Source organism: Saimiri boliviensis, chromosome 12, assembly GCF_048565385.1.
Source record: "Saimiri boliviensis isolate mSaiBol1 chromosome 12, mSaiBol1.pri, whole genome shotgun sequence".
NCBI classification, from domain to species: domain Eukaryota; kingdom Metazoa; phylum Chordata; class Mammalia; order Primates; family Cebidae; genus Saimiri; species Saimiri boliviensis.
The window spans coordinates 39,429,767-39,451,500 of NC_133460.1; the positions used below are offsets into that span (position 1 = coordinate 39,429,767).

Sequence of the window (21,734 nt, forward strand, 5' to 3'; positions counted from 1 at the left end):
AAAAACCTATTGCCAATTATAAAGCCACAACACTTGCATATTAAGACTCTTATTACTTGTTGAAAATGGATGTTTGTCATGTATCTTTTCTTGTCTGAAGTCACATTATGATACATAGTTGTAATTGCCAGCTCCCAAAATAACATAACCAAAAGACGCCCTGAGAAGTCACCCAGTTTAGATCTATAGCTCCAGTGGAACTATGCCTAGGTTCCATTGGAACACAGTCATCTCCTTGGGCCAATGTGATAGGTTAATGTGAGGTCATTCTAAGTGTAAGGGAGTGTGTAAATTTGAAGGAAGCCACATCACTTTTGCTCTCACCTGAGGAAAATAATGACAGTGATCTATCATAGATTAATGGGTTCCCGTATGCCAGACACTGCACTAAGTACTTTGCATCAGTCATCTCATTTCCTTTTTCTCTATAACCCTGTGAGCGAGGCTCTCATAGGTAAGGAAGCTGAGATATAGGGCTGTCAAACTATAGGAAGTGACCCAGGCAGTCTGGCTTCAGAATGGATTATTTGAACTACATTGTCTACTGCCTGGAAGCTTTCAGAGAGAAGAAACTGCCTGAAAATAGGAATAACCTGATAACAAGTTCCAACAAATCTCAAATATAGGAGTTTGGGTTGAAACACAGCACATCAACAGGAGGTGGTCTTTATACCCAAAAGGTAGGGTCTAATAATGCAGTGTAGGAGAAGAATAGGATTTTCTGCTACTGTTTTCAATTAAGGCTCACTTTGACTCTATTTGGTTTGTAGTTAAATATACAACACTGCTGACTGGTTAAGTAAGAGCTGGTTAAAGGATATGTCACAAAGGTCCAGATTCCTTTCACACTTAATTAGATCTCTTATGAAAACTTGCATTAATGATTGGGCCAAATCAAAGAAAATAATTATCACATAGAAGAAAACAGAATTTTGTTGAGCATGTGTGTCCAAAGTAAAAACTCAAAAAGTCTAAAGGACAGAGAGTCATATGTTTTTCAAAAGCTTAAAAAGTACAAGTTCAACTGTTATATTTTAACACTGACTGTCAAAGAGGAAATGGAGAACACAGGGGAAGAGAACCCATTTTTGAGTGGGACATAAGAAAAAAGCGAACTTGATCTTTCTTCTTGATAAAAAAAATTTATATATGAAATAAGAAAATAAGGCAGTATCAAATACAGAAATCTGGGCTTGAATAAAGAATTACTGTAAGAAAAACAGGTTAGCTCTACAAATTGGTTTTTAACTACACTTGTCTTATAGTTATTATTTACCTTTGGAGGCAACATATTACAGATTGTGAAGTCTCCAGATCTGGTTCCAGACACTTCCTGGTGTTGGCCTCAAACTGGCACAATTCTTCGAAGATTCAGTTTCTTCATCTGTAAAATGGAGGCAAGAAGCACGTACCACCTGGGATTATTGTAAGCCTTACATTAAATGACACAGAGTGAGCATTTAGTCTCAAATAGGAAATCAACATGGGGTACACTCTGCCTTCTCTCCTTTCTTGTAAGTTCTGTTTTCCTAAAATAATCTTTTCTAAGTATTTTCACTCCTTTTTTTTATTTTTATTTTTTTAAGATGGGGTTTCACCATGATGGTCAGGCTGGTCTTGAACTGCTGACCTCAGGTGATCTACCCACCTCGGCCTCCCAAAGTGCTATGATTACAGGCGTGAGCCACATATTTTCATTCCTAAATCTGTGTGGATAGAAATATTTCTCCAGAAATATTTCTTACTCAGTTTCCCAGGGTTAAGAAAAACAATCCACCTACAAACAGATAAAATATGTGTATAAGAAAATTGGTACAGCATATGTAAAGATTATGCTACTGGAATGTTAAGCTTGGTATGTTAAAATAGAATTATATAAAATGTCACATAGGTACACATCCTAAAAAAATCAACTTCACTCACATTCTCACCTATACATTTTAGTCAATACATAAAATACTATGTTTTTTAAAAATCCAGAAGTTTTTTGTTTGTTTGTTTGTTTTTGTTTTGTTTTGCTTTGAGACAGGGTCCCACTCTGTTGCCTGGGCTGGAGGGCAGTGGCTCAATCACAGCTCACTGCAGCCTTGACTTCCTGGGCTCACATGATTCTTCCACCTCAGCATCCCGAGTGTGAGTGTCTGGGACTACAGGCATGCACCGTCTGCCAATTTTGTTTAATTTTTAGTTTTAGTAGAGATGTGGTTTCTTCAGGTTGCTCAGGCTGGTCTCAAACTCATGGGCTCAAGGGATCCGCCTACCTGGACCTCTCAAAGTGCTGGGATTACAGATATGAGCCACCATGCCTGGCCAAAAACCAAGAAGTTTTATGACTCAGTAGGATAGATGTTTTTGGGGAAAAAAAATCCACTTCAGTATATGTGTATGTTTCATAAACCATTAAGATCTTAACAATACACAACGTTTGTATTGCAGTATCCTGTTGGCTTCTAGAATAAATCGGCAATGTCATAAAATGTGAGTCACTCAGCATATTAAAATACAAATTTTTATTCACTGTAATTTAATTGGAAATTTACATGAAAAGTAAAGGAAGTCAGCTTTCTAAGAAGTTATCACAACATATATAATAGATATTAAGTCAACAAAGATAACAAACAAAATTTTTAGAAGTCTTCCCACAATTTCATCTTCTAGGCTTTTGGGATTAGTAGTAGAAATTAATATCCAGTTTTTACCAGTCATATCCAGAATACTCCTGCTCCCTAGAAAAAAAGAGAAAAGTATACTCAAATGAACACATTTATAATACTGATTCTTTCAACTCAATCTAAGATTTCCACTATAAAAGACAGTGACTTCCAGGGAATATTCCATACCTATTTGTAAGCAATCAATGAAATAAAATATTTTTCTCTCCAACAAACGCAAATATTTTTCTCCCATTTATTTTGACCACTTTATGTCAAAATCAGAGGCTTTTCTCTATGCCAAACTTGCCTTTCTTTCTAAAACAAACAGCTCAAGGAACTTTCATAATGGCCATTCCCTTTTCATGTTATCAGTATTAAGTTTATTTATGAAGTATCAATCATTTTTATTGGCATTGAGGAAGCTGCTATTCCTCTAACTTGTACTATTGATGTTACTAGTAAGTGAGAATGTGAAGACATGAAAAAAGGCAGGTACTGATCAAATAATTTTTTTTAAATGGTATTTTTCTTTCCTCAAGATCCTGTCTCATGTTTTGGTCACTTACTAAGACATCAAACATTTAATTTCCTCCACATTTCTGTATTAATTAAACAGGATTTTAAAAATACCTGGAATTTGTGGTCTGCATTCCACATTGTCAGAACATTTTACCAACTGTCTGTTAAGCAGGGCATTTAGAAACATTTTTAATCCCTTTTACAGGGAATGCAAAGGCAAATAAGTAATTTTCAAAGTCTTACTCCAAAGGTCCCCATATATAGTCAACTCAAAATGAATGTAATATCAAAAAAGGTGGCAAGATTTGGGTAGTAAAATATTTCATCTGCTATTTTCACCCCAAAATCAAAAAGGCAGGTTAAATTTTAAGAAAGAATGAGAAAGAGTGAAGGGAAAAGAGATGAGTACTCTGCCAGAGTACTCATTTTGAGCAATCTTGATTAATTTCTATAATAAATTGCTCCATTCCTAGAGAAGGGAATTACTTGTCACAAATTATATAGCAATCATTAGCAAAAGAAACACCCAGAATTTTCCCTGTGTGCAACAAATCCTTTTGCCTGTGTTTCAGCAACAAGGAGCAAAAATAATACATGGGTTTGCAAAGTGATTTTCCTTCCCTCCAGAAACCTCAAACTCCACCTTGTGTTTCTTCAGTCTATGGCTCCCAGGGGTACCTTCAACTCTTTCCAAAAAGAGTAAGAGAGAGACTGAAATTAGAAGTGAGGAGGGGGATAGGCAATCAGTGAGGCATGAGGAGTGAGTACAGACCCACTTCTCACCTGAATTAATTCCAGGTAGTAGTAGGTAACACAGCTTCTCACTTCTCTGCTCCTGCCAGAACAAAGTGCATTCAGCACAGGTGGTCTCTTAGCAACCTTGACTCCTGTGTCAAAACATAGCAAAAGGGTTTATTGGACAGTAGGTAGTGTAGGAAGTGGAAGGGCAGGGAGCCTACACAGAAAAACTTTTTTTTTCCTTTAATAAACTGGCATGAGTCTATGTCTGAACACAGAAAAATTTCTAAAATTATTTTCAAAAATATACAGGAAGGGGCCGGGTTTGGTGGCTCACGCCTGTAATCCCAGCACTTTGGGAGGCCAAGGCAGGTGGATCTCCTGAGGTCAGGAGTTCAAGACCAGCCTGCCCAGAAACCTCATCTCTATAAAAAATAAATAAATAAATAAATAGGAAGGAGACGTCTAAGAGTGAACTTTTGAAAATATGACACTTTGGCTGGGCATGGTGGCTCAAGCCTGTAATCCCAGCACTTTGGGAGGCCGAGGCGGGTGGATCACGAGGTCAAGAGATCGAGACCAACCTGGTCAACATGGTGAAACCCTGTCTCTACTAAAAATACAAAAAATTAGCTGGGCATGGTGGCGCATGCCTGTAATCCCAGCTACTCAGGAGACTGAGACAGGAGAATTGCCTGAACCCAGGAGGCAGAGGTTGCGGCGAGCCGAGATCGCGCCATTGCACTCCAGCCTGGGTAACAAGAGTGAAACTCCGTCTCAAAAAAAAAAAAAAAAAGAAAATATGACACTTTAATTTCTGTTTATCCCAGAATCATATAGCTTAAAACTGAACATTGGACAGAAAGATTAAGCTAAATGTTAGGATTTCCCTGGTGGGGCAAACATTCAACACACTTTTTAAAGAAATAATTCCCTAAAAATTATTTGAAACCAAGACTTTAATATCTTCATGACAAACCTTAAAAACCTTTGTATGTTAGGGAGCATAACTCATGAGGTCCTGTGTCTGATTTTTAAGTACAGTTATCCCTCAGTGCCCATGGGGGATTGGTTCTAGGATACCCCACAGATACAGTAACCATGGATACCAAGATCCATAGATGGTCAAGTTTCTGATGTAGATGGCATAGTATTTACATACTACACATAGCCTCCCATTTACTGTGAATCATCTCCATATGTTACTTACAATACCTAATACAATGTAAATGCTATGTAAATAGCTGTTATGGTGGAATGTATACAAAACAATGACAAGAAAAGTGTACATATTCAACAGAGACGTATGGATTTTTCAAAATAAGGCAGAGATCTGTGGTTGGTTGAATGCATGGATATGGAACCCATGGATCTGAAGGGCCAACTGTATTATGTTTTAATATTTTGTATAATGTTTACAAACAAATTAGAAAATGGAAGAGTGAAGTTGTTACAAAAGATCAGGCTATAAAATCTGATTGCTGTCTCCTTTAACCATGTACAGTCACACACTGCCTAATGACTTCAGTAAATAAAGGACTGACAGTAGCCCGTAAGACTTTTTTTTTTTTTTTTTTTAAATAAGATGGGGTTTCACCACGTTGGTCAGGCTAGTCTTGAACTCCTGACCTCAGATGATCTGCCCGCCTTGGCCTCCAAAGTGCTTGGATTACAGGGGTGAGCCACCACGCCCGGCCGTTTTTTTGTTTTTGTTTTTGTTTTGCCCATAAAATTATAACAGAGTTGCAAAGTTCCCATGTCCTAGTGAAGTCATAGTTGCTATCATTGTGGGTCAAGATGGCCAGGGGGAGACCTATATTAATTCTAGCTAAATAATTATAAGCTTACTTTGCTCAGAGTACACTGAAGTTTATATGCTGAACTAAATTATATTATTGGTGCAGTTAATTAGAAATCAAGTGGCAACAGGAGGCCTAAGGTAAAGACCATTCGAGAGCGCAGTAACACCAGGGAACACCGGTGTGGTTGCATCACAGGCAATACTGCTCTGGTCCCACAAATGCCTTCTCAACATGGAAACTACATGAAGATCTCATAAAGAGGGCTTGTGCAAAGATCGCTCAGAAGGGAGGCGACCTTTGCTCACAAGATCAGGGAGGGTCTTTGCAGATGGGAGCTGGCAAGGAGGAGAAAAGCCTTACAAGGCAGAGATCACAGACTGCCTCAGGCTCTGCCTAGGTTCTTGGAATATGGAGTAATTTTAACTGTTCTATGCCCTCAATGCTCAGAAGATAAAAGCCCCTTGATGCATTGGGTGTGGTCAGACCAGGTGGCTCCTCATCCGCTATACTTCTGATGCATTGGTATCCTGATAACAATCGGTGATAAACTCAGTACCAGGCTGGGATTGGTGGCTCATGCCTGTAATCCTAGCCCTTTGGGAGGCCAAGGTGAGCAGATTACTTGAGGTCAGGAGTTCGAGACCAGTCTGGCCAACATGGTGAAAGCCCATCTTTAAAAAAGAAGATAAATAAATAAATAAAAAGTGTTTGGAGCCGGGCGCGGTGGCTCAAGCCTGTAATCCCAGCACTTTGGGAGGCTGAGGCGGGTGGATCACGAGGTCGAGAGATCGAGACCATCCTGGTCAACATGGTGAAACCCCGTCTCTACTAAAAATACAAAAAATTTGCTGGGCATGGTAGTGCGTGCCTGTAATCCCAGCTACTCAGGAGGCTGAGGCAGGAGAATTGCCTAAACCCAGGAAGCGGAGGTTGCGGTGAGCCAAGATCGCGCCATTGCACTCCAGACTGGGTAACAAGAGTGAAACTCCGTCTCAAAAAAAAAAAAAAAAGTGTTTGGAGACCAGAGGGCCAACGTGGTTCCCAGGCTGGCATTAGTCTCCTGGACCCATGCTGTAAATTCTACTCTTGTGTCTCTCTTTTTATTTCCTTTTCTCAATCCCTCATCACCACTGGGACTAGGGCACCCAAGGACAGGGTTGGGGCTGGTACCCAACAATAATGTCATAGCACAATTCATTACTCATGTATTTGTGGTAATGTAAGCAAATCTATGACACTCCCAGTCCTGTGAAAGCATAGCACATACAAGGATATGTGGTACGGCATACTTGATAATGATAATAAATGATCGTTACCAGTTTATGTACTGACTATACTACAGTTTTTATCATTATTTTAGAGTGCATCCCTTGTACTTTATTTTTTTAAAAGCTAACTGTGAAACAGCCTGAGATAGGTCCTTGAGGAGGTATTCCAGAAGCAGGCATCATTATCATAGGAGATGACAGCTCCATGCAGGCTATTGTCCCTGAAGACCTTCCAGTGGGACAAGATATGGACGTGGAAGACAGACCATATTAATGATCCTGATCCTGTGCAGACCTAGGCTAGTATGTGTGTTTATGTCTTATAAATAAAATTAAAAATTTTAATAGAAAAAAGCTTATGGAATTAGGATATAAAGAAAGAAAATATTTGTGTACAGCCATACAACATGTTTGTGCTTTAGACTAAGTATTATTACAAAACAGTCAAAACATTAAGAAAATAAAAATGTTTATAAAGTCTGTTCTGGCAGTTCTGCCGTAAGAAGAAAAAAAAGTTTAGAAAGCAAAAAATTATAGTATATGAAAGTTAATATAGGCCGGGCGCGGTGGCTCAAGCCTGTAATCCCAGCACTTTGGGAGGCCAAGGAGGGTGGATCACAAGGTCAAGAGATCGAGATCATCCTGGTCAACAAGATGAAACCCTGTCTCTACTAAAAAATACAAAAAAATTAGCTGGGCATGGTGGCGCGTGCCTCTAATCCCAGCTACTCAGGAGGCTGAGACAGGAGAATTGCCTGAACCCAGGAGGCGGAGGTTGCGGTGAGCCGAGATTGCGCCATTGCACTCCAGCCTGGGTAACAAGAGCGAAACTCTGTCTCAAAAAAAAAAAAAAAAAAAAAGAAAGTTAATATTTTTTTTTCTTTGTTTTTTTAGATAGAGTCTTGCTCTTGTTGCCTAGGCTGGAGTGCAATGGCGCCATCTCAGCTCACTGTAACCTCTGCCTCCCAGGTTCAAACAATTCTCTTGCCTCAGCCTTCCGAGTAGCTGAGATTTCAGGCACGTGCCACCACATGCAGCTGATTTTTGCATTATTAGTAGAGATGGGGTTTCACCATGTTGGTCAGGCTGGTCTTGAACTCCTCACCTCATGTGATCCGTCTGCTTCAGCCTCCCAAAGTGCTGAGATTACAGAGGTGAGCCACCATTCCCAGCCTATTTCTTTATTTTAAAAGTTAATTTATTACTGAAGAAAGAAAAACATGATAAATTTAGTGTTGCCTAAGTGTACCGCATTTATAAGATCTACAGCAGTGTACAGTAATGTTCTAGGCCTTCACATTCACTCACCACTCACTCAGTAACTCATTCAGAGCAGCTTCCAGTCCTGCAAGCTCCATTCATGGTGAGTGTCCTATATAGGTGGACCACTGTTTATCTTTTATATTGCATTTTTACTGTACCTGTTTAAATTTTTTATTTACTTCATTATTTTTTATCTTTTTGAGATTGTCTCATTCTGTCACCCAGGCTGGAGTAGTGGCACAAACATGGCTCACTGCAGGCTCGACCCCCACCCCCAACCCCGGGCTCAAGAAACGCTCTCACCTCAGCCTCCTGAGTAGCTGGGACTATAGGTGTGTGCCACCATGTTTTGTTAATTTTTTTGTGGATACAGGGTTTCACCACATTGCCCACAAAAGACAACAGTGTAAGTACATTTATATAAACTAGAAAATACAGTTAAAGTGCATGGTTTAGGGATACATGTATAGTTGGCAGTAATGCGGGTAGTACATTTATCAAGAAAAGAAAGGGTTTGCTGCCACAAAATAAGAATAGGCCTGACTGTAGAAAGTATAGAAGGAAATAGGCAAGAGATTCCAACAATGTTTCATTTCCTGTCCCTAGTGGTAGTTACGCTAGCAATCACTTTTTAACTATTTACTAAACTTTACATAGAACCAACCTTCCTTCCTTCCCTCCTTCCGTCCTTCCATTCTTCCCTCTCTGTCTCTCTCTCTCTCTCTTTCTTTCTTTTTTTTTTTTTTGAGACGGAGTTTCGCTCTTGTTACCCAGGCTGGAGTGCAATGGCGCGATCTCGGCTCACCACAACCTCCGCCTCCTGGGCTCAGGCAATTCTCCTGCCTCAGCCTCCTGAGTAGCTGGGATTACAGGCACGCGCCACCATGCCCAGCTAATTTTTTGTATCTTTAGTAGAGACGGGGTTTCACCATGTTGACCAGGATGGTCTCGATCTCTCGACCTCGTGATCCACCCGCCTCGGCCTCCAAAAGTGCTGGGATTACAGGCTTGAGCCACCGCGCCCGGCTTCTCTTTCTTTCTTTCTTTTGTGACAGTCTCACTCTGTAGCCTAGCTTGGAGTATGGTGGTGCAATCCTATTTCATTGCAGCCTTGAACTCCTGGACTCAAGCAATCCTCCTGCCTCAGCCTCCCAAAGTGGTGCGATTACAGATGTGAGCCACTGTGCCTGGCCTTCATATGTCTTTCTGTGTGTATGTTGGACTTCATAATTAAAGCAATAAACAAAATAAAAGACCAGAGAGAAATATATCCAAATGTCAATAGTGGCCATAGTTGTTAAGTTTGGGTGGAAGAAATTTGGTTGATTTCTTTTCCCTTTGCTGTTTCCATTTTTCACATTCATTCGTTTAAAAGGATATTGCCTATGTAACTTCAGAACACTAAGGAAAGTAGTCTCATTACTGCTAGTCTTCTTCCCTCTGATATACTTCCAAGTAATGTACACTGATTTTATTTTTGTCAAACCAATCATTGTAACAAATATGAAAGAAAGGAAAATTACATTATCAATGAAACATTTTAATAAAAATATGTAACTTCTATGATAAACAAGGCAAATCTCTTCCACCAGGAGAAAGAGGAACCATGGGGTTCCCGTTTGTTTCTTCCCCTTGATGTTAGGTCTGTTTCTAGAGCTAAATAATCGGAAGGACACGAATTTGTGTCATCACAAGTTTCCTAACACACCCAGGCTTTACTGTGGATTTAAAGTATGAGTCACATGGTGCTTTGATTTATCTTTTGCTAATTAGTTTTCACTCAGCTAGAATCATGGTAGTGTTTCTTCTTTAGGATCGAAGGGGTATTTATTGGAGAGAAAAGCTATTTAACGGCAGCAATTTTCAGGATAAAATATTTACTAGTTTTCTTTGTTTGTTTTATCCTAGTTTTTTTTTAAATCTGATAAAAACATGTACCAAAAAATATACACAAATTTTAAACAAGTTAGGATACCTTAAAAACTATGAAGCTGGCTTCAAAAACAGCTTCTGAAGCTGGCTTCAGAAACAAAACAAAACAAAACAAAACAAAACAAAACAAAACAAAACAAACTATGCTACAACTTATTGAATGTGTTTATCTCAAGACCTTGGTCTTATCTTGAACATAGTGTTTCAACATCATAGTTAAAATGACATGACCTTCCATGTCTGATATGACAGCTGAGGTTATTTTGGGTCAAATATTTCTTTTATGCTGAAACTTCAGATGATGGCAAATAATTTCCCTTCCCGTGTGAATGCCTCTGCCTTTCTTTCCCCCATTTCTAGGGGCCATTGGGAGTCAATTTATTATTTTATAGAATGCTGTAATGGAAGTAGAATGGATACTCTTATCCAATGTATAAGTATTTTTTCCTTTGAGATTCTCTCAAGATTCAGGTCCAAATAATCTAATTCAAACTGACCTGTTCATTGCTTATTAGATAGTAGAGCAGTGGTATCCCACAAAGTTAGACAGATGAGAGCAGCAGTAACCCTTGGTTTCTAGAAGCTGGACTTCATTGTATTCTCTATTCTTCACTCTGCCACCAGTTTATAGGGCCTTGCCTGTGAAATCTTTACTATTTTGTTTTTAAATTTTTTTAAAAAAGGAGTTTGCCGGGTGTGGTGGCTCATGCCTGTAATCCCAGCACTTTGGGAGGCTGAGGTGGGCAGATCACAAGGTTGAGAGATGGAGACCATCCTGGCTAACATGGTGAAACCCCATTCCTACTAAAAATACAAAAATTAGCCGAGTGTGATGGCACTCGCCTGTTGTCCCAGCTACTCGGGAGGCTAAGGCGGAAGAATTGTTTGAACCCAGGAGGCGAAGGTTGCAGTGAGCTGAGATTGTGCCACTGCACTCCAGCCTTGTGACTGAGCAAGACTCTTGTCTCAAAAAAAATAATAAATAAATAAATAAATAAATAAATAAATAAAAATTTAAAAAAGGAGTTTCTCAAATCAACTCTGACCCCAGGGACCATAAGAAGAGTGTATTTTCTAAATGGCTTGGTCCCCTAGCAAAAAAAAAAACACAACAAAGTAAACAAACAAACAAAAAATCCCACTATTATATACAGGTATTACTAGTTCTGTGACTTCACACTTTTCTCAATTTCTCCTAACCGCTAACATTTCTCTTTATTAAGTGTGGATTTTGGGTTAGGACAAAGAACAGAATGAATATACTTCGCAAAGTCTTTTTTTCACTCAAAAGAAAAACATTTTTCATTGGATTCAAGTTTATAGTCTTAAACATATGAGTCACGCTTCAAAAATATTTTCTTTTTTGATAAAAATTTTCTAATCCTTCTCCTTGTTTCAGTCAATATCTAACAGTTAAGATAATACTGATAGAAGTTCCCTAGAGGCACATGTTGAAAAATGAGACACAATTGAAATCTGTTCATTTTTGCTTAATAGGCCACCTAAGTAAATAATATTAGTAATAACCACCATTTATTGAGGGCCTATTATGTGCCTGGCACTGCTTATGCACTGTTGGAAGATGAAGAACAATGAGTATTCTGTGCGGTAGTTTAGAAACTAATCCAGTACTTCAGCTTCCAGATGTCATACTCTTTCAAGTATACTGATTTATTCATTTTCAAATGAAAAGTTGCTTTTGTAAAGATCGACATTATAATGGAAATTGACTATACTGGCATGGAAACATCACATAATTATTAATGACCTCTCTCCTTCTTCAGTGCTGGATCCTTTCTATACATGTGAGCTGCTGCCTGTAGAACAATGGGATGGAGGGGGGTGCTCACAGTTACCACTCTGGGCCTGGTAACCCCAAATTTGCCAGGATTCACTTTACAACAGTTAGTTGCTAATTTATTCACATCAAAACAATCTGCCCTTTGTAAATCGGACATTGCCCAGATCACAACTGTGAGCTCACTATTTAACAACAAATTTCGCTGGAAGTACAGTTGTTTTGAGATTGAGTTTCGCTCTTGTTGCCCAGGCTAGAGTGCAATAGCATGATTTCAGCTTACCACAATCTCTGTCTCCTGGGTTCAAGTGGTTCTCTTGCCTCAGCCTCCCAAGTAGCTGGTATTATAGGCATGTGCTACCATGCCAGAATAATTTTTGTATTTTTAGTAGAGACAGGGTTTCTCCACGTTGGTCAAGCTGGTCTCGAATTCCCAACCTCAGGTGATTGGCCCACCTGAGCCTCCCAAAGTGCTGGGATTATAGGTGTGAGCCACTGTGGCTGGCCAAAAGTATAGTTTTTATTATTTATTTTATTATATTTTACTATCTATTTTATTCATATTTATTATTTGTTTTTAACCACTTGTCACCTTATGGCAAACAAGTTTCTCCCATTGACTTCCTTAATATTAACTAAGCTGAGAAATAGTAAGAATGCTGCCAAGACATGGTGTTTGAGAGACGGGTCTAGTATCAGACTGACAGAGTTTGAATCTCATGTCTGCCACTGCGCATGAGACCTTAAGCAAGTTACATTAACTCTGTGCCTCAGTTGGCACTTCCATAAAATGGTGAGAATGGTACCTGCTTTTTAGGGTAGTCTGAGAATTAAATGAGATAATACTTGTGCCTAGAAAGTAAACATTTAATAAGTGATGGTGTTTATTATTAATTACAGTCTAGTATATTACTGTTAGACAGTAGCCCTTGAATGAATCATTCTCCTCAAGTTCTCTTTAAGCCTCTAAACAGGCAAAACTGTTCAACTCCTATTCATCCTTTGAGATTCAATGTCAACTCCTCTGTGATCCAATCTGACTTCCTTAGACAGAACGTATTTCCCACTTGTCTGTATCATGTTGCCAGTGAGCACGCTGCATCATGGTTGTTTACATGCAGTACCCCATAGTCAGTGCTGCCTTCCTAGAAGGTGGGGATGGCCCCGTTCATCCTGTATTCCAGGGCCTCACAGTCTCTGACACTAATTAGTTCTCAACAAATACTGATTTGACCATATTAAAGTAGAAGCTTTCTGGAAAGAATGAAAGTTCGCTTTGTCCAAATGACAATTACAACAAGAAAAATATACATACTAAGTCTACTTTTCCCAGAAAATAATTTAAAAAATAAAATCCCAAAGTTGGGTGCTTGCAACTTGTCTCCCTAAGGAAAACATCTCCCTTTCCCAGAATGTTTATGTTCAAGAAAATTGTCTTTTAGAAACTTGAGAAATTATATGGGAATTATGGCTTATTAATGCTTTTCCTTTGGTTTTTGTTTTTGTGCTTGTAATTGGGGAAGCAAGTCAAGTTGTTGGAAGGCAAGAAAAATTTGGCGCAGGAGCTGCAGAGTTTTAGAATGGGCTGATCTGTTGGGATGGTCACTGTTTCTACGGCATACTGGAGGTTTGTCCTCACTGAACTCAAATTCAGGTAATTTGGGAAAATTTAGGCATATGCAGTTGTAAATGGATTGTGTTCTGTAAGCTTCTAAAATTTGAGTTCAAGCTGCATTTTCTGAACTCATTAAGTTCCCTTTCAATTCTGCCCAAAGTTGAATTATATTCAAAAGGGAATTTAACACATATCTGAGAAATTAACTTATCAATGACATGAGCCTTATATGATAGAAAGCTTGGATGAGAATTAAATAATGGCCTATGGCTCTATGTTTAAATGCTGGGAGGTATTATTCTTGCACCTTGTTTCCTGATTAAGACATGATTTCAAGGCAATTATTTTCCAGCTAAGAAAAACAACAATGGGAAAAGATTGAAAGTACTAATGAAATGTTGGTATAGAAAAGATATTAGAGCTTTTGTAAACTTCTCTTTTGACAAATGAGGCCCAGAGAAGTGAGGAGACTTCTCTGAGGTCACACAGCGACTTTTTTCAAAGCTAGTGCCACAGTTGACTCAGCAATTTTCTGACATTTCTGATAGACCAGATTCTGCGTTTCACCAGAGTTGGCTACATGATCACCTTCCAACATCTTTCATTCGGGCCCATGTATAACCAGAGAATCCAGAGCAAAGCAAATCACAAGTGAAAAGTGAAAAATGTGGCAGGTCAGGGCCACAGGGTAAAGAATTTGACAAAGTGGACTTCGACTGAACACAGAAACATGTTTTTCACAGATGATCAGTCAGCAAGGTGGAGTGAGGAGAGAGTACAGGCTTTGGACTGGATGGAACCGGTTTTACATCCTGGCTCTCACCAGTATTAACTCTGCAACTTGGACAAAGCACCTAACCTCATATGCTTACCTCATCTGGAGAACAGAGAGTAACATCTGTCTTGTGCGGGATTGAAAGGACTTTATTCATAACTAAAGTTCAGTGCCTTTTACACACTTTGCTTTTAATCTCATAAAACTTTACAAGAGGCCGGGCATGGTGGCTCACACCTATAATCCCAGCACTTTGGGAGGCCGAAGCGAGTGGATCACGAGGTCAAGAGATCGAGACCATCCTGGTCAATATGGTGAAACCCTGTCTCTACTAAACATATAAAAAATTAGCTGAGCACGGTGGCGCACGCCTGTAGTCCCAGCTACTCGGGAGGTTGAGGCAGGAGAATTGCTTGAACCCAGGAGGCAGAGGTTGCAGTGAGCCAAGATCGTGCCATTGCACTCCAGCCTGGGTAACAAGAGCGAAACTCCGTCTCAAAAAAAAAAAAAAAAACCCCAAAACTTTACAAGATAGAATATTCATACCACTATTATCTTACTCGAAAAGACGGAAACCCAGAGAGGTTAAGTAAGTTGTCCAAGGTTACACACGTAGTAAGAGGTGACCAAGGGTCTTTATGGAGATTTGTTTGGTTCCAATGCCCATAGCCTCAGCTACTGCAATATTGCAGGACTGGTAAAAAGGTAATCCAAGAGGCCAGGTGTGGTGCCTCACGCCTGTAATCCCAGCACTTTGGGAGGCCAAGGCGGGCAGATCACCTCAGGTCAGGAGTTCGAGATCAGCCTGACCAACATGCCAAAACCTTGTCTCTACTAAAAATACAAAAATTAGCCAGGCATGGTGGTGCGCACCTTAGTCTCAGCTACTTGGGAGACTGAGGCACAAGAACCACTTGAAGCTGGGGGGCAGAGATCGCAGTGAGGTGAGATCATACCACTGAACTCCAGCCTGAGTCTCAAAAAACAAAACAAGCAAACAAAAATGTTAAGCCAAGAGCCCAGCATGCTGCCTGACACTCGATAACAGCACTTAAAGGAAGCATCAGATTCAGAAAGACAGCCATTTCCTTGCACCCCAACCATGAAGAGGCATGGAGTGGCTGGGTTAGATGAGAGGAAACGAATAGCCCTTAAGAGATGGAAAGCCCAGAGAAGCTGAGGCAGACACACCAACACATGAGCAGCGGGCTTCGGCTCAGCTGGCAGCACTGCTGAGGGGCCCTCTGATCACCTGCCCGCCCCAGGTGAGAAAGCAGGTCTCAGACCCATCAGGAGCCACTGTGCTTCTCTTCCCTTCAACACAACCTCTTATGCTCTCTTCCTCTCTCTCTTTTGTTTTTGAGACAGAGCTTCGCTCTTGTTGCCCGGGCTGGAGTGCAATGGTGTGATCTCAGCTAACTGCAACCTCCGCCTCCTGGGTTCAAGTGATTCTACTGCCTCAGCCTCCCAAGTAGGAGGGATTATAGGCATTTGCCATCACACTGGCTAATGTTTGTATTTTTAGTAGAGACAGGGTTTCACCATGTCGAACAGGCTGTTCTTGAACTCCTGACCTCAGGTGATCCATCCGCCTCAGCCTCCCAAAGTGCTGGGATTACAGGCGTGAGCCACCATGACTGATCCACTCAACTTCATTTTTAGGTCAACACCTGTTCAGTTTTGGCTTTCCCATTGATGGCCATGCCTCAAATATTAGAAGTAAATGTTCTGGCCCTAAAACGAACAATTTTTCTACATATGAACAAACATTACTTCCGAATCATCCAATATCAGGACTCTGAACGCTAAAGTTTCTAGCTGCCACATTCTTGCCCTAAACAGATCATACATTGCCTCTAAGATGACATAAATTTACTCAGTTATGGGCACTGAACATTAACAAATATCCTAGAACTGAAATAATCAAAATGTTAACATCTTTCTCCCTGCCAAGTTTTCCAGCCCTCCTCATGAACCGCAGTTGTGATGCACTTTTACAAAGTCGGATGAAATGCCCCGGGCCCTGGCTGGGGATCAGCTGTATGAGGTTTCCTCAGAGAGCCCCAACACAGTGAGGACAGTGGACACTTGTCCTTCGAGTGATGTGAGGATCAGGAATGGGGCTGAGGGAGGTTGGTTGTTAGGTTTGTGTTTTTTGACCTGCAGATCTCAGATATCCAAACAAGTGTCATTCCCATTTGGAGATGGTGACGTGAGGCGAGTGGGGTAATCTCGGGACTTTTTTGAGTTCTCAAAAGCATTTGGCAAAACATTTTAAATGGCCTACTTGGCCTGCAACACATACTCCTTGGTATAAATTCACTGCTGGTAATGTTTTTATGTTTTTAGGTGCAGATTTCATTTCTGAAACAAACGGATTGTTCTTTCAAGTCAAGTTTAGCTGAAAATAGATGGCTAGGCTGGAGAACAGAATTTCAACTTTAAATGACAGACTATGACCACCTTTAGAGCAGAAATGAAACCTCCAGCATTTTGCACAGAGCTTGGAACAAAGTGAGCGTACAATAACCTTTTGTTCTCCATAGGGTGGATGAGGTGTGACTTTCAGGTGTTGCTCTTCTATGCTTCACAAAGTCATTACTTAGAAGATGATAGTTGACCAGATGTTGTGGCTCATGCCTATGATTCCAGCACTTTGGGAGGCCAAGGTGGTGGATCACTTGAGCCCAGGATTTTGAGGCCAGCCTGGGCAATATGGCAAAACCCTGTCTCTACCAAAAAAAAAAAAAAAAAAAGAAGAAGAAGAAGAAAAAATTAGCTGGGCATGTTGGTGCACACCTGTAGTCCCAGGTACTTGGGAGGCTGAGGTGGAAGGATCACTTGAGCCCAGGAGATAGAAGTTGCAGTGAGGTAATATCATGCCACTGCACTCCAGCCTGGGAAACAGAGTGATACCTTGGCTCAAAAAAAAAAAAAAGAAAAAGAAAAGAGCTGGGCACAGTCGTTCATGCCTGTAATCCCAGCACTTTGGGAGGCCGAAGTGGGCGGGTCATAAGGTCAGGAGTTTGACACCAGCCTGGCCAATATGGTGAAACCCCGTCTCTGCTACAAATACAAAAATTAGCTGGGCATGGTGGTGGGCCCCTGTAATCCCAGCTACTAGGAAGGTTGAGGAGGGAGAATCACTACCCTACTTGGGAGGCAGAGGTTGCAGTGAGCTGAGATCACGCCATTACACTCCCGCCTGGGTAGTGATACCCAAGGAAGACAGAACCATGAGCAAGCCCATTCTGACTTTTTTTTTTTTTTTTTTTTTTTTTGAGACGGCGTTTCGCTCTTGCTACCCAGGCTGGAGTGCAATGGCGCGATCTCGGCTCACCACAACCTCCGCCTCCTGGGTTCAGGCAATTCTCCTGCCTCAGCCTCCTGAGTAGCTGGGATTACAGGCATGCGCCACCATGCCCAGCTAATTTTTTGTATTTTTAGTAGAGACAGGGTTTCACCATGTTGACCAGGATGGTCTCGATCTCTTGACCTCATGATCCACCCGCCTCAGCCTCCCAAAGTGCTGGGATTACAGGTTTGAGCCACCGCGCCCGGCCTCCATTCTGACTTTTATAGATTCCATATTAGGTTAGCACATGGTGTTTTGCACAGGGTAGAAATTAAACACATATTTGCACAATTAAAGTTTATAAAGGAAAAGAAAAATCCAATCATATCTCCTGAGTTACAGGGCAACACTTTGGAAAACAGATATTGAGACAACCCTCTTTCTGTCTTATCCAGACACACAGAATCTGATGTAGCAAGGACGGAAATCAGTCCTTTGGAAACATGGAAAGACAGCTGAAAGAACAAGTTTAGAATGCTGATTATAATAGAACAGGTAAGTTTATGGAAGTAACAGTTTATATTTTGAAGTGTTTTGGGGAGGTTTCTCATCATCGCTGATCTTAGCTGTAGACTTAATATCTTGATGGCTAACAACATACCGTCCTCCAATTCACCTGTCCTCAGCATTTGCATGGTTTACATGATTCTAAAAATGAAGTTATTAAAGTTAGTTAAAGTCAAATATTGCCTCTACAGTTTAAATTCAGGTTTCCCATCAAAAACCACATTTGGAGACTTTGGATTTAAATTGGAAACAAATGAGAGATAATTAGGAAGATTCAGGAAAAACTCAAAGAAGTAATTTATAAATGTGTTAAAATAACTGTCACTGTCACTATACTTGGCAGCTTAGGTACACTGAGTAAACCCCACCATGTTGTAAAAGAGACTGTGATTCTCATTTTTCAAATGAGCAAACTGAGGCTCAGAGATGTTGAGTACTTGCTTAGCATCACACAGCTTGCACGTGGTCCAAGCCAGGGCGCAACAAGCCCACATCTGCCTCCTCCCAGTTCACTGTAATGCCTCCCTTACACATTTTATTTAGAAGCCTGGTGCACATGTTCAAGAATTAAATATACATAAGCAAAGCAGAAAGCTGTATTAGTCCATGGTCTTGAAGAAGGATTGGAGTGTCAGGTTTCAGCTCTGCTGAAGAGAACCGAACAGGGCATTGGGCTTTCTGGGCCTCAGAAAGGGTCCCCCCTTCCTAGACAGAAAACATAGTGACCTACTTTGAAGGACTCGCTGAAGCAACCATTGTAAAGAAGATTGCAAAGACAAAGCTTTTGGCTAAGAATCAAGGAAGCAATGAACCCATGGAACAAGACAGGTGCCCTCTCTGATCCAAACCTAGAACAAGGGGGAAAACGACCAAAAGTGCCCAGGTCTCCTGTCCAACTCCTGTCTCCTCCCCCTCATCCCCCACATATACTTTTCATATGTGAAAATTCTCTTTGAAATCACCGGAATTCTATTTGGAGAAGAAATACAAGGAGACAGGAGGTCAAGCTGCAGCCACAAGGCTTGGTCAAATAATTTATGTATCACTTTGCTTCTCCTCCTGCCTTTATTTAACCAAAAGAAAATGAAAGGAGTAGAAATCTAATTCATTAATCTCTCTTTATAATCAGCCTTATAAAAACCAGAGATGTGGTGCAGGGAATAGGAAACAGGCTTTGTGAGTCTTAGTGAATTTTAACCTACTAGATTCTTTCTCTATCAGAAGCACAGAAGAGTCATGCTAAACTGTCCTCCAACATCAACATCTTAAAATGCTATATTAAAAAAAAACACACACACTTACTGTTCAGGGTTTCAATAAGCGAAGTCCAAAGTCAAGGGAATGATCTTTCTCTTTTATGAAAAATACCATATGGTCTTGGTGGATCAGGAGGCTCACTGGTCTGTTATTAATAACTGGCTTAGAGCTTTATGAAGAAACATGAGCCAGAATGTCGCAGGAGGAGGCAAGTGGAAAGACATTGACAGGCACAGGTGGAATAAATTATAAAAAGATACACTTATGCCCACACAGGAACTCAAAGAACCCATGAGAAGGAGATTAGTTCCTCCACAATCAATAGACCTTTATGTCAAGTGTTTGAAGAGTTAAACAACCAACAAAAATATCCTGAATGTCAAAAAACACCATGACTCATTTAAGGTTATACTATCCTTGGCTCTTCTGAACAATTCTTTTCCATGGACATCTGAATGTATTTTGAAATTTATACATAAAATGTATATATATTGTTTACATGTTGTTTACATTCTCAATTTTAGAAATATGTCAATAAATAGATTTTGAAATGCACATTATCAACTTTTTAAAGTTGTTTTTACCTGTGAGCATATCAGCTGTCCTCCCTTAGAGATCCGAAAACAATTCCTGGAAACGTATAGGTATATGTTGGGGTTGGAGGCTGGATCTTGAGATTGTATCATACATAAAAAGAAACCTGTAGAATTGATGTGGTCAGAATAGAGGTGTAATTATCCCCTGGCTCTGGTTTGCAGTGGCTCTCCTCTTTTGAAAACTTATACTTCAAAACCTTCCAAATTCCATGCCGCCCCTCCTCCCCCACAAATGATACCAAATTGTTTAGACTATTAACAGTATGTCTTTATACCTAATTATATTATACAGGGGCTCTGTCTGAAGTATTAAAAGAAACTGACAATTATGTGGCTAAGAGTAGTGGTTCATGCCTGTAATACCGGCACTTTGGGAGACCAAAGCAGGCAAATGGCTTGAGCTCAAAAGTTCGAGACCAGCCTGGGCAGCATGGTGAAACCCAGTGTCTACAAACAAATACAGAAAATTAGCCAGGTGTGGTGGCGCATGCCTATAGTCCCAGCTACTCAGAAGCCTGAGGTAGGAGGTTCACTTGAATCCAGCAGACAGAGGTTGCAGTGAGCCAAGATCATGCCATGACACTCCAGCCTAGGTAACAGAGCAAGACTCTGTCTCAAAAAAATAAAAAAGAAAACTGACAATTAGAAAAAAGTTACTGACGGCCGGGCTCGGTGGCTCAAGCCTGTAATCCCAGCACTTTGGGAGGCTGAGGCGGGTGGATCATGAGGTCAAGAGATCAAGACCATCCTGGTCAACATGGTGGAACCCCGTCTCTACTAAAAATACAAAAAAATTAGCTGGGCATGGTGGTGCGTGCCTGTAATCCCAGCTACTCAGGAGGCTGAGGCAGGAGAATTGCCTGAACCCAGGAGGCAGAGGTTGCGGTGAGCCGAGATCGCGCCATTGCACTCCAGCCTGGGTAACAAGAGTGAAACTCCGTCTCAAAAAAAAAAAAAAAAAAAGAAAAAAGTTATTGAAATATATAAAGATACATTACTTATCTCTGTATGGAGCAATGCTTGTTAATTTGCTTTTTTTTTTTTTTTTTTTTTTTTTTTTTAATAGAGACAGGTGCTCTATCACCCAGGCTAAAGTACAGTATCATGATCATAGCTCACTGCAGCTTTGAACTCCTGACTTTAAGCAATCTTCCCACCTTGGCTTCTTGAGTAGCTGGAACCACAGGCATGTGCCACTGTACCCAGCTAAATTTTTTTTTTTTCATTTTTTGTAGAGACGAGGTCTTGCTATGCTCCCAGTCTGGTCTTCCATCCTGGACTCAAGTGATCCTTCTGCCTCCACCTCCCAAGGTGATGGAATTACCACCGTGAGTCACTGCACACAGCCAATTGCTTCATTCTTAAGATTCCAGCTACTTGTCACCCTGGCTCAGACTGGTCTTTTGTCAAACTAAACCTTTTTTCAGTTAAATGCTGTGATGGGTGGGGGTGGACACCTCACTACAAACCTCACACAGTGGAGAGTTATTCTACTGAGGCAACTGTGAAAAAGAGAAACTAATATGCTAGTGATACCCAGTTTAATAGATGGGAGAGGAGTTGTATAGGTATAGGGCCTTTCTTTTTTTTCCATTCTCTAGTCAATTCAAAAATTTTGAGTATCCACTGAATATGTGTATTTTTATTTATAGAAC

The 21,734-nt window shown here is 40.5% G+C and overlaps 1 protein-coding gene across 2 annotated transcripts; it reads right to left on the minus strand.

The window, feature by feature from the left end:
• Window positions 1-2,495: 2,495 nt before the first annotated feature.
• MRLN (myoregulin) lies at window positions 2,496-19,944 on the minus strand. Of its 2 annotated transcripts, XM_039478328.2 has the most exons (3): window positions 19,529-19,929; window positions 3,957-4,060; window positions 2,496-2,726 (listed from the first exon to the last, which is right to left on the minus strand). In XM_039478328.2, the coding sequence occupies exon 3, from the start codon at window positions 2,704-2,706 to the stop codon at window positions 2,566-2,568; it is 141 nt and encodes a 46-aa protein (XP_039334262.1). In that variant the 5' UTR covers window positions 2,707-2,726; window positions 3,957-4,060; window positions 19,529-19,929; the 3' UTR covers window positions 2,496-2,565. The 2 variants fall into 2 exon arrangements, with proteins under 2 accessions (XP_039334262.1, XP_074238361.1); XM_074382260.1 differs by lacking the exon at window positions 3,957-4,060 and having other exon boundaries at window positions 19,529-19,944.
• Between the last annotated feature and the right edge of the window lie 1,790 nt (window positions 19,945-21,734).